Below are 17739 nucleotides of genomic sequence, written 5' to 3' on the forward strand. Positions count from 1 at the left end.
TGGAAAATTCTGAAAGAGTTGGGAATACCAGACCACCTGACATGCCTCTTGAGAAACCTACATGCAGGTCAGGAAGCAACAGTTAGAGCTGGACATGGAACAACAGACTGGTTGCAAATAGGAAAAGGAGTATGTCGAGGCTGTATATTGTCACCCTGCTTATTTAACTTCTATGCAGAGTACATCATGAGAAATGCTGGGCTGGAAGAAGCACAAGCTGGAATCAAGATTGCCGGGAGAAATATCAATAACCTCAGATATACAGATGATACCACCCTTATGGCAGAAAGTGAAGAGGAACTAAAGAGCCTCTTGATGACAGTGAAAGAGGAGAGTGAAAAAGTTGGCTTAAAGCTCAACATTCAGAAAACTTAAGATCATGGCATCTAGTCCCATTACTTCATGGGAAATAGATGGGGAAACAGGTCAGACTTTATTTTTCTGGGCTCCAAAATCACTGCAGATGGTGATTGCAGCCATGAAATTAAAATACGCTTAGAAGGAAAGTTATGACCAACCTAGATAGCATATTAAAAAGCAGAGACATTACTTTGTCCAAAGAGGTCCATCTAGTCAAGGCTATGGTTTTTCCAGTAGTCATGTATAGATGTGAGAGTTGGACTATAAAGAAAGCTGAGCATCAAAGAATTGATGCTTTTGAACTGTGGTGTTGGAGAAGACTCTTGAGAGTCCCTTGGACTGTAAGGAGATCCAACCAGTCCATCCTAAAGGAGATCAGTCCTGGGTGTTCATTGGAAGGACTGATGTTGAAGCTGAAACTCCAGTACTTTGGCCACCTAATGCGAAGAGCTGACTCATTTGAAAAGACCCTGATGCTGGGAAAGATTGAAGGCGGGAGGAGAAAGGGACGACAGAGGATGAGATGGTTAGATGGCATCACTGACTCAATGGACATGAGTTTGGGTAAACTCCGGGAGTTGGTGATGGACAGGGAGGCCTGGCGTGCTGTGGTTCATGGGGTCACAAAGAGTCAGACACAACTGAGCGACTGAACTGAACTGAACTGAAATTTCTATCACATTTTTAGAAAGTCTCAGACTTCACAGAGCTTTCCAATATCTAAAGCTGTCAGATCCATAATGTGTTTTACTGTTATTCTGTGCTCTTTAACTTAGTTTTATTATTATATTAAAACCTTGGCTCTGACTTACTCTATCAGCATTGCTGAACTTGTATACTAGTCATCAAATAGGTTGAAGAACTTGTTTGTAGATTATTCTGTGATCAATTAACCAGAGAAATTGTAATCTTCTAACCATGTATGGTATTCTCCCCATAGTGACCTTTAACTTATATTAACTGCTGAAATTATCTATATTTGTTGCTTTAGGATTTATTATGGTAATATGCTGGTATATAATTATTGAATAAGCTATGTGGGTAAGATAGTAAAGGATTCATTATATAATTCCTTATTAAAATTTTTATAATTTTTCAAACCATGGAAAAGTAGGAAGAAATATGCAAGTGAACACATAGACTCACCTACTTCGTATGTTTGTAACATTGACTTTGTGTATCTCTCAGTATAACACATAAGCCTCTTGCCAAACCATCTGAAAGCAGGTTGCAGGCATCATGACTCTTTACGCCTAAATACTTATCTGCGTCTTTCAAGAAGGACATGCTCCTGCTTGACCACACGTTATTTCCAAACCTAGTAAAATCAGCATTTAGTATTTTCATAGAATTTGTAGTTCTCACGTAAATTTCCTGTATATTAAAAAAAAAAAAATGTCCTTTATAAATTCGTTTCCCCCCCTCATGCCCACACCCCACCCCCAAATTTAGGATCCAATCATGACTCATACGTTACATTGGGCTGTTCTAACTTTTAGACCCGTGATCAGAAACATTCCTACCACCTCCTTCTGATCTTTAAAAGATAACTAAAAGATCACTAAAAGATCTTTAAAAGATAACTCTTAAAAAAAAAAAACTATTAACACTAGCACCACCTGGGGAGCCCCCATTCAGTTAAAGATATATATTTTTTCATAGTCTTTTCCATTATGGTTTATTACAGAATATTGAATGTAGTTACCTGTACTATATACATATATATATATACACACACACACACATATATCAGAACTTTGTTGTTTATCCATTTTACATATAACAGTTTGCATCTATTTATCTCAAACTCCCAATCCATTCCTCCTCACCCCTTCCCCAAATGGGGGGATGTTCTGTTCTCTATCAGAGAGTCTTAAATTGGTATTGCTATTTAATGATGTTATCTAGCCACCACTGTAGACTGGGAGGGGCAGTCGGGGGATCTGCTGCTCAATAAATAAAGCCAATTAAATGTGTAAATTAAAAAAAAAAAGGTTAAGCATAACACTTACCACATGACCTAGAAATCTCAGTCATAAAGTAAATAAAAATGTTCAGTTCAAAAAAAAAAAAAGAGAACTCTTCTTTTAAATAGTCTAATAGTATCATAATCTTTAGAAACTAAATGCTTTCATAATTGCCAAATGAGTTAAATCCTCATAAGAAAATGTACTTGTTCTTTTTATGTTTCCAGAGTTAGAGGAAATAAATACTAGATCAAGGCTTATATTTCTTTTTTGAAATGATGTATTACTTTGCAGTGAGAATATTGTGTAGTAATTTATATTAATTCAATAGTATTCTTAGATCCACTGTAGCTTAGTTGTAGTAATTAAACACTCTTCTCCATTTAATAGTTGTTTTCTGAGTTTTACTCTCATGTTAATAAATTTAAAGCCTTTATACCAGAATAAGTAATGCTTAATTATGATTATTTATTTGAATTTACTTTAAAGAGAAGATAAAATAATCATTCCAAGAAACACTGTAAATTTTTAGAAGTATTGCATGCTAATTGGGTTAAAATGTTTACCTGATAAGGAAAACATATTAGTAAACTCAAAGATTTATCTTTTAATAACATTGTATAAAAAATAACTTGGCAGTGTTGTGAATAATAATCAAACTTTAGTTGTGAACTAAAACAGACCTCAGTAGACTGAGGGTGCCGTACGTGGACCAGTTCTTTAGAGTGTATTTGCATGTAATATTTTTAATAACCACTGAATGTGTGTGCTTCTCATATGGCAGTTTTGTTTTCTATATTACTTAGATCATCGATTTTCTTCTTGTCAGATGCTAACATCAGAGAAGTGGGCCTTGAAGGGGCCTTACTGACCTTACTTGACAAAGAGACAGATCAGAAATTATGCCATGATATCAAAGAGACTTTAAATCATATGCTCACATCTATGGCAGTGGATAAACTCTCCTTTTGGTTAAAGCTTTGTAAAGATGTACTTGCTGCATCAGCTGGTAAGTACTGGTGATTACCAGCCAACATAATAAAACTGAAAGTAAAAGCGTTATATAAAATTGTCTGCTAGTGATAATTTATTAATTTGGATATTTGGGGTAAAACTGTTGCTTTTCTTTAAGTGAAGATTCTAATGCTAGTCTTTAAGTCCAGCACTTAAAGCTTACTTTTTTTTCCTCTTATAATTGTGTTAGAGTCTTTAAAATTTGTATCTTTGGACTAAGAGAGACAGTGAGTGAGAAAGAAGATAGGAACCATTTCTGTTCCAAATACTGTACATACTATGTATCATTTCCTCTTTTAACCATCTTATGAGTAGGCAGTAGTGTTCCATTTTACACAAGGGAAAACAGGGCGTGCAGAGGATAAGTAATTTTCCCAAAGACACACACATATTCAAGCCTTAGCCTGCATGACTTTAACATCTAACTTTTCATTATATTTCAGTAGCTCTCAACTCAGTTACTTAAGCCTTATAATTAATGTAGCTCTGGTCTCAAAGGAAGAAAGGTACTGTAAAATCTGGCTTTTTTTTTTTAGTATTCTTCTCTGTCCACCTTTGTTCTTGTTGGTACTCCTATCTTTCAGTTACTGACACTTGTCTTTCCACCATTATGTTGTACATGTTTTCCTTTCTTGATGTTTTCTTCTGTCCCCAGAAGAAAGAACTTAAAAGGACTTCTTCAAAAGAAAAACTACAAGCGCATAGATTGGTGACCTGTCTTCTTTAAAATTTTATAGTCACTATGTGAACTTAACACTCAGTTTACTTCACTGTTTATTCTTTTTATCCTTTGTCGTTTACCTCTACCCCTTTTTATTCGAAAAACATAAATTTCAGTCTATTGATGTCTTCAGTCTCCATTGATGTTTTAAGACAGGTTTGCCTTAACTTTATAACATCTTTGCTATCTGTTGTATCACACTCAAAAAATGTTGACATAAAAGATAATTTAAGAAAAACAAGTTGGTTTATGTTATAAGTTGCATTTTAAGTTGAGTTAAATAGTTAATAAGTCAGCAATTAGTACTCTTGCCTGGAAAATCCCATGGATGGAGGAGCCTGGTGGGCTACAGTCCATGGGGTCATGAAGAGTCAGACAGGACTGAGCAACTTCCCTTTCACTTTTCACTTTCATGCTTTGGAGAAGGAAATGGCAACCCACTCCAGTGTTCTTGCCTGGAGAATCCCAGGGACGGGGGAGCCTGGTGAGCTGCCGTCTATGGGGTCACACAGAGTCGGACTCGACTGAAGTAACTTAGCAGCAGCAGCAGTATAATATTAAAGGGAAATAATTCCTTAATTACTGGCTCTGTTGCTGCTGCTGCTGCTGCTGCTAAGTCACTTCAGTCGTGTCTGACTCTGTGTGACCCCATAGATGGCAGCTAGTCATCTGGATAATTTGTGATTGTAAATATACCAATGGGTCTATCCTGAGGAAAGTGTTTTTTGGACGTTTTTGTGGATTCAGGAACCTTCTTAAATTCATTCAAGGGCCCAGTGTTAACATATCTAGTTCTGTCCACCATACTCCCTACCACAGAATGCTGTGCTTCCTTGAGTATATCCATCTTCATACAGCGGATTGATAATTATTCTAGTATCATATTCAGTCTTTCACTTTAAATATAATTTAATGGCTTCATCATTTTTTAAGAATAGTTTTTTAGCATTTCTCGAGGTAAGCACTGTTACCAGTAGTCATTAGACATGATTATTTTACATCGTTAAAAGATGTATGATTGATGAACAGTATGATCTGTACTTAAGGCCATTTGTGTCTCTTTATAAGTGTATCTTCCAGTTGAAACTATGTGTATTTTTCTCCCTTGATAAAAGATTTTGCAAGCGTAACCTGTGTGGATACAATGCAAGAAGAGGAAGGAGATAAAGGGGATGACGCTTCGGTTCTGACCAACAGAAATGATGGCAGACCTCACCCTTTCACCAATCCCCGATGGGCCACAAGAGTCTTCGCTGCTGAATGTGTCTGTAGGATAATCAACCAGTGTGAAAATGGACACAGCGCACATTTTGATGTTGCTTTAGCGCAGGAAATGAAAAAGAAGGATTCAAGAAGTAAGTGGCTTAACAATGACAAGACCAAATGGTACACATAGAGGCGCTCTGTGCCTGCAGTACATTTCTAATGTTCAAATGCATTCTTAATGATTGAACTGAATGCTTAAATCAGCATTCACTTTTGTTTAGTGGACATAATGTGATACATTAAGTTTATAGAGAATGGTCACGTTCTTGGAAAGTATGTGCATTCCCAAGTTTTATTTTCTTAAATTTTATTTTTATAGAACTATTAAATATAGCAAAATATAGCTATTTTGCTCATAGATTATTTTGGTTCCATGGATATTAACTTGAAAACATCTGAGTCTATCTCAATGTAAAGTAAACCTACTTGTGAGACCAGTTTGACCTTTTATTGTTCAGTTTTATTATTTTTACCTAAATACATGTTGATTATGGTTTAATTCACTTAAACACATATATTCAGACACAATGCTCATATCTCAATGCCTTATAAATATTCTTTACCTGACAAAAGAATCACAAGGCAAGATGTTGTTATTCCCCATCTGAGACTATGAATTAGGTATTTCTTTTTTATTTTTCAAGCAAGCACGTATTGCGTCTCTTAGTTGTCTTTCGTTTGCTTAGTTTTATTGAAGTATAGTGGATTTACAGTGTTGTGTTAATTTCTTCTGTACAGCAAAGTGACTCAGTTATGTGCACATTTATATATTTATGTGCTTTTTCATTTTCTTTTCCATTATGGTTCACCACAGGGTGTTCAGTTATCGTTCCCTGTGCTGTCCAGTAGGACCTTGTTGTTTATCCGTTCTGTAGAGAATAGTTTGCCTCTGTTAATCTCAAACTCCTATTTCTTCTCCCCGCTACTTCCACTCCCCTTGGCAACCAAGTCTGTTCTCTATGTCAGAGAGTCTGTTTTTGTTGTGTAGATAGGTTGATTTGTATCATATTTTAGATTCCATGATGCTGCAAATGGCATTATTTCATTCTTTTTGATGGCTGAATAATACTCTGCTGTGTATATTACCACATCTTGATCTATTCATCTGTCAGTGGACTTTTAGTTGTTTACATGTCTTGGCTGTTGTAAACAGTGCTATGAAAATAGGGGTGCATGTATCTTCAGTTTATGGTTTTCTCTAGATATATGCCCAGGAATAGGATTGCTGGATCATATGGGAGCTCTTTTAGTTTTTTAAGGAACCTCTATATTGTTTTATGTAGCGGCTGTACCAATTTATATTCTTGCCAAATTGTACATTCCTTTTCTCCACACCCTCTGCAACATTTGTATTAATATTTGCAGGCTTTTTAGTGATGGCCATTCTGCCTGGTATGAAGTGGTTCCTCAGTGCAGATTTGTGTTTCTCTAAGAATTAGCAGTGTTGAGCATCTTTTTCTGTGCCTGTTGGTCGTATGTATGTATAGTTTGGAGAGGTGTCTGTTTAGGTCTTCTGCCCATTCTTTGATAGTGTTGTTTATCTTTTTGTCGTTGAGTTGTATGAGCTCTTAGTATGTTTTGGAAATTGAGTCTCTTATTTGTGATGAGCACTAATACTGATAGGTATAAAATTAGTGTGCTTACTGACTCTTGTGCTCTTGATTAAAATTGTAATTGGCACTTACTAAGATGAGCTGGTTTCTTCAGTATGACCTGTAACTAGTATACTTCTTTGACTTAGTCTCAAATTTTTTTTAGGTAAACGTTTGTTGTACCTGTAAACATTTTATTGTTGGAACACTGTTAAATGATTGTTTTATGTCTCTCCCCGGTAGAATTATTATACTAAGTAATATGTTGTAGGCATGAAAGGAATTCTCATTTATAATTTTATAGCTAGAAATATTTTTTTATGCCCCATCTTTTGTGTGTGTGGCAGCACATGCAAAAAAGTAAGGTAATGTAGTCCATACGAAAGTGAAAGCGTTAGGTGTTCAGTTGTGTCCGACTCTTTGTGACCCCATGGACTGCAGCCCACCAAGCTCCGCTGTCCATGGGATTTCCCAGGCAAGAATACTGGAGTGGGCTGCCAGTCCCTTCTCCAGAGGATCTTCCTGACCCAGGGATCAAACCTGGGTCTCCTGCATTGCAGGCAGATTCTTTACCATCTGAGCCAACAGGGAAGCCCATAGTCCATATAAAGAACCACATAAAAAATCTTTAAAGGAATATTATCTTTTAGCTTCAACTTGACATGAAGAGAATGATTAATGTGTAATTCATCAAAACCCAAAGTTTCCTAAGTACCTTCTAATGTACTTTTATCAGAAAGTCTGAACAAAATTTTTATTGAAAATACTATTAGCATTCTTCTAAAGGATGCTAATTCTGCCTTTGGTTTTTCAAAGCTGTATTAGTATTTGGTTTGGGATGGTTGTTTGTGTCTGAGTACTTGCACTGGTGCAGTAAATCCAGCTTTAGGGTCTGTAACAAACAGTCAAACTGTAAAAGTACTTGAAAGTCTAGCTTATGAAATTAAAAGGGGGAAAAATTAGCACTTAGCATAAATCTTAGTTCCAGCATATTCTTAATAAGATTTTCTTTTTTTAATCTTGTAGATGACTTTTTGGTGCTACATCTTGCTGACTTAATTCGCATGGCTTTTATGGCTGCCACAGATCATAGTGACCAGCTCCGTCTTTCTGGCCTTGAAACCCTGTTAGTGGTTATTCGGCGATTTGCAGCGATTCCAGAACCAGAGTTTCCAGGTCATGTGATTCTGGAACAGTATCAAGCCAATGTAAGCACTTTCTATTAGAGAATCTTATTATTAAACAACCAGGTTAGAAGTCTGTGAAACTAATTGGCATGTCACTTCTTAATACATAAATGTGTGTGTATCTCTGTTAATATATCACCAGTCTAATCAGTATATGTTTGAAGAAGAAATCTTCAAGTAAAAGCAAAATAATTCATGAAACAGGTCTTCTATAACGCTAGAAGTTAAGTCACGTAATAAAAACCTTCTTGGTAATTTATGGGGAATAAAGGGCTTTGATAATGAAATTCTTTACAGAATATCCAAATAACCTTAAGATAACACCAAATCATTAATATTATTAACATATTCCACTTAGGCTACATGCATTTTATCTTCAGGTTACTACTCCTAGGCTAGATATAACCTCCTTTATTTCCCCTGAACTTAGAAAAGAGTTCAAGATTCTTTTACTGGTTCTGTAATCTTTTTAACTGGTGTTTGTTTGCCTGGTGCATTGAGCAACCTAGGAGGAACAAGGAAGGTAACAAAATCATCATGTTACATCACACACATCACATGTAGTCCTTCAGCAGTCATGCAAGGATACCTCTCGTGATTCAGAGGCAGCTTCTGTTGACTGGCAATTAGGGAATCCAGAGCAGTTCACCAATTGGTAGCAGGCTCCATCACATCTTCCCAACAGGTAATGTCAGTGTATGTTTAGGGAAAGAGAAAAGGAAGGGATGGGAGTTACATAGAACTACATATTAGTCTAAATACTATATTTCAGCTTAAGGGGAGCTCTGTTATATTTTTACTCCTCTTAAAATTACAAATGATAGAAATAAAATTACCACTCACTTAAGCAGAAAAGGAAGATTGTTTTGGGGAATCTTAGTTGGCTCTGCTTTCTCCTGCACTGGCTCTTTTTTCAAATTTGCCCTCTCCAAGTGGTATCAAAATGGCTCTCTTAGCGTCTAGTCTTTTAAAGACAGCACTTCTTTCCGAGTACTTCCAGCAAACATCTACAGGAGAGATTTCATTATACCAGTGTGGATCCCTGGAGCCAGACAGTACTGTTAGCTCCATAGCAACCACATGGGCTAAGAGTTGGCGAGAAAGTTCCCCAAAGGAGAATTGAGATGCTCTTACCCCAAAACAGGGAAAGACATCCTGGGCTGGCAGAACCAAAAAGTGCTTATAATACCTATTATAATGGGATAATTTTAAGATAACATTAAAAAGAGAAAAGAGTTTGTGCTATCTTACTTATTGATGCTTGAACGAGCATATCATTTCTTGCCAGGTAGGAGCGGCACTTAGACCAGCCTTCACCTCAGAGACACCACCTGACGTCACTGCCAAAGCATGTCAGGTAAATAGTAAACCCTCCTTTAGGAAGCAGCTCTCCAGATAGTGTTTAATACCAAGGTTCGATGTTACAGTTGTCCACCCACCCATTAATCTCAGCTGCCCCTTTTCTTCACCTTTTAAATTTACAGAACTTTTTCTTTCTTGTAACTGCATAGTAAGCCAGTATATGGGTATGTCACCAGTTGTCTAGTGATGGAAATATGGGGGCTCTTTTTTGTCTTTCGCTCTTACAGATAGTGCTGCAGTTAATGACCGTCTTTCTGTATGGGTCATTTCACTGGGTCCAAGCATGTATGGGAGCTAAATTCCCCAAAATTGAATTGTTGGGTTAAAGAGTGTATTACAAGAGTTAACCACTTTAAACTCCTGCCAGCACTCTATGCAAGTGCCTGTTTCTCAGCAGCTGTGTGAGTTGGCAAACTTAAGATTTTGTGATGGAGTAAAAAGGGTATCTCAGGATAGTTTAGATTTGTATGCCAAGTGAGGTTGAGCGTTTTTTCATATATCTAAGAGCCATATGGTATACAGTTTTAAATAGTTGCTTTTCTTGATGGTGTTGTCAAGCATTCAATATCCAGCCCTGAATGGTCTGAGATAAAAGCAGAACTGGTATGAATTAAATTAATTATAAACAAAATGGCAAAAACTGATTTTACTCATTTCTTTCAACTTTTCAAATTCAGTTGTATTTAGGAAATGTTTGAGTACCTTCAATATTCATAGAATTTTGTTAACTGTTATACTGAGTCTAATTTATCATTTTATTATATGTGTTCTTGCTATAAGCCACTTGAAATCTTTTGTGAAAGGAAATGTGAACTAAATAAGTAGACAGTAAAGGAAAAATAAATTTTCATGAAATATCGTGACAATCAGGAAAACCTTCATAGATGGCCCCTGATAACTGAGGAAATTTTTGGCATTGGAGGATTATTAATGATGTTTGTTTTAAAAGTTAAAAATATCTTCAAAAGAATAAAAATCTTTATTGAGGCGCAATTAATCCCTGATTTTAAAATAGTAAGATGAAATAATAAAGATTGGAAATATAATTCAAATGTCAATCCAGACAATTATGCAAGTAGTGCCTTTCATGGCTTATCTTCTCTATGTTAATAACATCTAAAACTCTTTATTTACTTAGCACAGCTTCCTTTCTTCAAATCAAGAGATTTCATTCTCTTTTGAGTTTTTAAAAAATTTATTTATTTTAATTGGGGGCTAATTACTTTATAATATTGTAGTGGTTTTTGCCATACATTGACATGAATCAGCCATGGGTGTACATGTGTTCCCCATCCTGAACCGCCCTCCCTCCCCATCCCATCCCTCAGGGTCATCCCAGTGCTCCAACCCTGAGCACCCTGTCTCATTCTCTTTTGAAATGCTGGCTTTGACTATCATTATCAGCAGTATCCCATTGGGTTTCTTGATAGCAAGATGATTTAAGTGACCAGATTCCTGAGATATGAGTGAACTCTGCTGAACTCCCAAAGAGGGTGTTTATAGTTTTTAAATATAATTTTTGATTTTCTTAAAAAACTAGGTTTGCAGTGCCTGGATAGCAAGTGGAGTTGTAAGTGACCTTAACGACATCCGAAGAGTTCATCAGCTGCTTGTTGCATCATTAACAAAAATTCAGGTTGGAAAAGAAGCTCTTAGTCACTTATATAATGAAAGTGCTTCTACCATGGAGATCTTAGCTGTGCTAAAAGCCTGGGCAGAGGTTAGTATGTCTCAGTTTATGACTAGAATTTTGGAAGTTGTTAATAAACGTCTTAGGCCATAAACTGAAATTAGCTATTTAAAACACAAGTAAGTCTGTGTTTAAGGTTAACTGAAGACTTTCAACATTAGATATATTTATATGCTAATTGATATTTTGGCCAAGGATTCTAAAGTACCCTCCTGTTGTCTTATCTGCTGTTTTAAGCAGGGGGCAGTCATAAGAGACTTTATCATAGCCAATGGAAATCAACTTTTATTGAAACCTGAATTATTGGAAATGTGGGTTTGCTCATATATTCTATCAACTATAACACATGCTTTAATATTTCTTAGAGCTCTTTCTTTCATAAAATGACTTTTGAATATTAAGTAAGTCATTTATTTCCTAAGATTAAAAAAATCTTAGAGGGAAGTACTTAGTTGTTCTTTATTTACTTTTCTAATCAGAAAGCCATATAATTTTAAAAATTTATGATAGAAACGTTTACATATATACAGAAGTAAACAGAATACTGTAATGAACTCATATAAACTCATTATCCAGCTTCAACAGTTATCATATTTGGCCAGTCTTGGTTCATGTATCACTTCAGTTAGAAATATATATAGTCTCAGATTGCAACTGAGTGTTGCAGCCAATATGTGAGAAAGGGTTTTCTACAGTAGGGCTAATTAAAACCAGAAGATTGTTGAGTTTCTGTTTTTGTCATTATTTAGTATTGACAGATTTCAGTTAGAAAATATTTCTGCCTAGACTTAATAAGTTGGATTTAATGATCTTTAACAATCAACTCTAAATGGTTTAAACATATGCTTTTGATAGAACAAACAGATATTCTGTAATTTCTGTAACCTATTTTATAAATTTACTGTTTTATAATGTTTTTTATAATCATTTGAATCTCTGTATTCTTGCTTAAGCCATTATACATTCTCCTGTTCTCTCCTTAGTGGAAATAATGACTAGCCAACAAGCTCCATATAATTGAGGTCCATAATGACTTGAAATCCTTAGAGCCAGATAAATTGGGGTTTAAAATTTGGATGCATATTTCATGTATCCCTCCAGGATGTTGGGATAATACTATAAAATCTATAATCAAACAGTTTATAATATATCTGTGAAAATGTTTGAATAGTCACACTGTATAAATAGCCTCACATAAATTTTTTTGTGTTTTGTCACCAGATTGTTGCCCACAAAATTACATTTTACAGAGCCTTTGGATTTCAGAGCTATGGATAAAGAGAATAGTACACATTATGTACTATGTTGAATACTTTAACACTCTGTAGTCCGTGTCTATAGTCTATGTAGGTAAATGTTTTCTAAGTCATTTAGTGGTAACATTGAAAAAATATTCAGTATTTCAGCTTATTTGATTTCAGAGATGTAATCCATTTCAATAAATGGCTACAGGCAGCCAAGGCCATAGCCAGGCTTAGTGAAACAGGGTGCCAGGATCATTTAGTGACAGCTGTCATGGTTGTAAACTGCAGTGTGGCAGCATCCTTGTCAAGTATTATCACCCCTAACATATCTCGGTGAAGATAATGCTTTGGATCTTTCTACCCCAGTTTTGTCTGTGGTTGCACCTGTGTACCTTCTTGTATCATGTGCATTTCAAGTCCAGGAGGCAGGTTCAAGGTAAGTCTGCAAGATAAAAATATTGTAGCACCTGTGGGTCTAAGATTTTCCTATTTATAAAGTAACCTTTATACAGGTCTACATAATTGCTGTAGAAAGGCATAAAAACCACAGACAATCTTTGAAGACTCCTGCCTGTTCAGAAGAGAGCATTGGAAACGGGTCAATTTCACCAGATGGGCTGCTTGACTTAGTCCACGCAGACCTCGGCACATTGAGTAGGCTCTGGCTAGCTGCACTTCAGGATTTTGCTCTCCTAACTTTGCCTTCAGAATTTGCCTCTCAGCTTCCTGTTGAAGGTAAGGGGGTGAAATATTTACTGTAATTCCTAGAATGACTGTCACTAACATGTATTTTCAAAATTTCTCCACTAGCAGGTAATGTTTATATGAAACATTTTTTCAAGAATAATTTTCATTCATAGAATAGTCATGGGAGAGTTGCTTCAGGGTAGAGACCCTGCAGTTGACTCATTCAGTCATGAGGCACGCTCTTCCTAACTCACAAGATAACAGCCAAATCGTTCTCCAGCGTGATTACAGCAGTGTATATGATCAACAACATGCCTCTGTTTATCTACATCTTCCCTCCACTGTATGTTACTATACTTGTTTTTCCCAATGTGATGAGTTTAAAAAATTTCATTGGTTTATTTCGTTGATTGAAAGTCTTTTTTCATCAGTTTTTGGGCTGTTTAAGTTTCTTTTTCCATAAATCACCCAGTCATCATCTTTGCCCATTTTCTACTTCATATTTGTCATTTTCTTACTGACTTGTTAATCCTTCCATATGTTTAATACTCTTCCTTTGTGGTTCCATATCTGGAAGGTATCCTCTCTCAGCCTGTGGCTTGGCTCTTTTACCTTTTTAAAATTAATATAATCAGTTTTTTATGGTTTATGTTTCCTCTGTAATACCTGATACTTTTTTTTAAATTAAGACCACAAAGCTATATAAGCTTTACACTTTTGCTTTTTACATTTTAGATTTTAGTCCTGTTGGAATTTCTTTTTAGTGTGTAGAATGAAGATAGGGCTCTAGTTTTTTTTAATTGGAGTATAGTTGCTTTACAGTGTTGTGTTAGTTTCTGCTGTACAGCACAGTGAATCAGTTATACATACACACATATCTACTCTTTTATACATATATTCCCCCAAGGGAATCTAATTTTATACTCAGTTATTAATATCACATTTTGTGGATTGGATATTTGGCAGCTGCTTTTAATCTTCATGTTATTCCAAAACAGCTATTATTTTTTTCACTGCTTGCTATGAATTTTAGGGCCAGCCTGTCAAGTTCTATTAGAATTTTAATTGGAAGTATACACAATGATATGCAGAGTATTTATTGGACTTTATACCTTTTTATAGCATTAAAAATGGAAATAACGTTGATTTACTGAAAAAATTTATCAACAAAAATGAATGACACATGAATCAACATATGTAAATCTCTAAAACATAATGTTCAGGGGGAAAGCAAGTTTGAAAAGGATACACACAATATGAGGCCTTTAAGTAAACTCACACTAAATAACAGCATCTATTATTTATGAATACAAACGTGTAGTGTGAAAGTTTAAGACCTGAGACTGATTCACAGTGACTTGAGGAAAGTGGTTATAGAAGGAAGGGCAAGAATTAGTGGTATATAGAGTTTTAGTGGTTTTGTTTGTTTTTAAGAAAGAGATTTAAGAATGGTGAAATGTTACTTAATCTTAGAGGTAGGTGAGTATCAGCATTTGTTTTATACATGCATATACATACTCTGGGCTTCCCAGGTGGCTAAGTGGTAAAGAATCCTCCTGCCAATGCAGGGGACAAGGGTTCAATCCCTGGGTCAGGAAGATCCTTTGGAGGAGGAGATGGCAACCCACTCCAGTATTCTTACCTGGAGAATTCCGTGGACAGAGGAGCCTGGCGGGCTGCAGTCCATGGGGTCACAGGGAGTCGGACACAACTGAGTGACTGAGCCTGCCCGCACACACACTGTGGTTTCTCTTCAGATTGTATGAACCTTTTGCATTCTAAACACACACACATCACATATTTGTTTTAAAATATTTTATGATTAAAAAGAAAAAGAGCCTACAAATTTCTTACGAAGTTTTAAGGATATGTCAGCACTGTGACCAACAGTTGTATGCTCAGGAGAAATAAAGTCTGATAATAAAACATTGATAATATAGCAGCATGGATGATCCATCTCTAAAAATATTGTTAAGTTAAAAACAGTTGCATACTGTGTATTTTTGTGAAGTCCAAAAATGGGCAAATCTAATCTGTGGTGGTATAAGTCAACAAGTAGTCACCTTGAAGTGTAGGGTACAGGCTGGAAATGGTCTATCTCTTGTAACAGATAAAAGGGAAAATGGAGTGTGAACACATCTCTTCATTTATTCCTCCTGAAACTGTTTGCTTTCCCTTTTTTGTAGGTGGTGCTTTCTACACAGCAGAGACTAGTGAAAATGCAAAACTGCATTACTACAACTCCTGGGCGCTTATCTTGCATGCCACAGCACTGTGGCTTACAAGCACAGGCTTTGTCGTTGCTGACCCAGATGAGGGAGCCCCTAATCTCTCAAGGCCTGTGACACCAACTTCCATGTGCCAGGGCTCATCCTCTGGACCTACAGTAAAGTCCCCTGAGGATGTCTACACTGAGAGATTCCATCTTATTTTAGGTCAGTAAAACACTTTTTACCCGCTGCCAGCCATACAGAGTTTTTCATGGATTGTGCTTTCTTACCTGTCAGCTCTTGTGGCTGTTAACTTCATTCTTTATTAGGCAATAACAGTATACTGAGTCATCTACCCCTCCCTCCCCATTTTCAAGAATTACAAGGTTCAAGAAGGTATATTCACAGGTTCAGAACTGCATTAACATTTAAGGTCAAAGATAAATGAGATTTTTAAATTTATGAAGTTTAACCATTTTTTGGCTTTCTTAGAACTTCATTTTTAAAATGAGGTATCTTTCTAGATGCCTTGAGTTTCTAGATTAAATGTTTTTCACACTTACCTTGTTCTGAGGAAGCAACCTGTTAGATTACCTATAAATAAGTTACTAACTGAAATGTGAGGGTTATAAAGGTCAGTAATTAACTGCTAAGGTTTCTGGTTCATAGAGCTTCTGTTATTCCTCCTGAAGCCAAACATGATCAGACTTGCTATATCCTTGGGTATATTAAAATTTTGTTTCTGTTTGCCTTGAGAGCTTTTTAAAAACAAACTTTTATGTAATAAAGACTGGCAGGGCATAAACTGTGCTGTTTAATTACCTTAGTTCAAATTCTTGGTGTGCCTCATTGTAACAGACATTTAGTGAACTATTTAAGCTTTATGTGCTCAAAAGGAGTGGGAATAATAGTACCTACTTCCTGAGATACTGTGAGAGTGAAATGATATAAAGTACAATGCCTGATACATGGCAATCACTCAATAAATTTTAGTCAGAATAAAATTATGAAACTCTACATGTTAAGTTCTGGCACAGTTTTATTATAATTTTTGCAGTAGTGCACAAGCCTAGTTGAGATTATTATTTGTGTACATGTTGATAAAAACTGTTAAGAGATTGCCTTACCACTTAATTGTTTAGTCTTAAATTCATGGTGATTTATTTGCATTGCTTCTGTGCTAAGTTTATTTGTGTATCTTATCAAAATAGAAAATTCTTTAACGTCAGAAACCAAGACTCTAAAGAAGCCCTGTTCTCTTTCTCTACTTTCTACAGGAATTAGTGTGAAGTTTCTATGTTCCTTACGTTCAGATGCAACCATGGAAAGCATTACTGCCTGTTTACACGCGTTACAGGCCCTTCTCGATGTTCCTTGGCCAAGATCTAAAATTGGCAGTGATCAGGTGATTTCTTGTTGCTTGTCAGGCTTCTCTAGATTCCAAGGCACAGCAACAGAAATGTGTTCGGGTTTCTATAGTGAACAGTGGGTGAACACAGAGAAGTAAAAAGGAAACTGAAGCACTGCATAGCTGAGCTCCGAACTGAAGAGCCGGCAGCAGCCGTGCTGACTCGGGAGCAGTCACGCCTCTGTCTGCCGCTTTCTGTCTCTGCTCCTGCCACACTTACTTTTGCTGCCACCAGCCCAGCGCTCTGTGTAGCAGCTCTTCGGGCGAACTTGCTGCGTGATGGGAAGGTTCTGTCTTGTGCTATCCTTGCCTCTTGCCGCTTCGCTGCACTCGCTCCTCATATGCATCTGTGTCTTATGCCCCATTTCCCCAGGAGAGAATCCTCTTGGTGCATGTTCACTGTCAGGTGTGCAGTGCTCCATCAAGGTCTTTTAAGAGACAACTGCCTAGCCTATAGGTGGAGTCAGACACTAATACCAGACCCAGTTGTGACCATGATTTGAAGGATCACTCTACAGTGTACAGCACTTCCTTTAACTGCCTTCCCAAGAGCAACAGTGCATTGGGCAGGCACTCTTAGCATCATGTATCACCATATGTGTGAATACTTATTTGCTAAGTTGTGTCTGGCTCTTTGTGACCCCAAGGATTGCAGCCCACCACGGTCCCCTGTTCATGGAATTTCCCAGACAAGAATACTGGAGTGGGTTGCCGTTTCCTTCTGTAGGGGATCTTCCTGACCCAGGGACGGAACCTGCAGCTCCTGCACTGGCAGGCAGGTTCTTTACCACTGAGCCCCCAGGGAAGCCGGTATTACCAGTATATTGAATTGTATATTAAATTGACTTTTGGATGTTAAGAAAAATAAATGGTGTAATTTCCTTTCTGTATAGACTGTTATTTATTACCACTATCGTTTATTAGGTTTAAAGTATGAATCAGGCTCCTGCCTGACTTGAATTGCACATGGATAAGTTTTAAACTTTTTGTGCTTGTTAATTCTGTATGTTAAAACAAGTATTATAATGAGT

At 36.5% G+C, this 17739-nt stretch overlaps 1 protein-coding gene across 7 annotated transcripts in view; it reads left to right on the forward strand.

Moving 5' to 3' along the window:
• Nucleotides 1–17739, forward strand: part of HEATR5A (HEAT repeat containing 5A) — a 99177-nt gene that overhangs the window by 67075 nt on the left and 14363 nt on the right. For all 7 annotated transcript variants that reach the window (XM_010847007.1, XM_010847002.1, XM_010847009.1 and 4 more), the window contains 8 exons: nt 3157–3336; nt 5178–5417; nt 7947–8128; nt 9396–9464; nt 11010–11189; nt 12916–13138; nt 15277–15525; nt 16578–16705. In XM_010847007.1, the coding sequence (XP_010845309.1) occupies nt 3157–3336; nt 5178–5417; nt 7947–8128; nt 9396–9464; nt 11010–11189; nt 12916–13138; nt 15277–15525; nt 16578–16705 (1451 nt within the window). The remainder of the gene's footprint in view (nt 1–3156; nt 3337–5177; nt 5418–7946; nt 8129–9395; nt 9465–11009; nt 11190–12915; nt 13139–15276; nt 15526–16577; nt 16706–17739) is intronic.

Source organism: Bison bison, unplaced genomic scaffold, assembly GCF_000754665.1.
Source record: "Bison bison bison isolate TAMUID 2011002044 unplaced genomic scaffold, Bison_UMD1.0 scf7180017864242, whole genome shotgun sequence".
In the NCBI taxonomy this organism is placed as follows: Eukaryota; Metazoa; Chordata; class Mammalia; order Artiodactyla; family Bovidae; genus Bison; species Bison bison.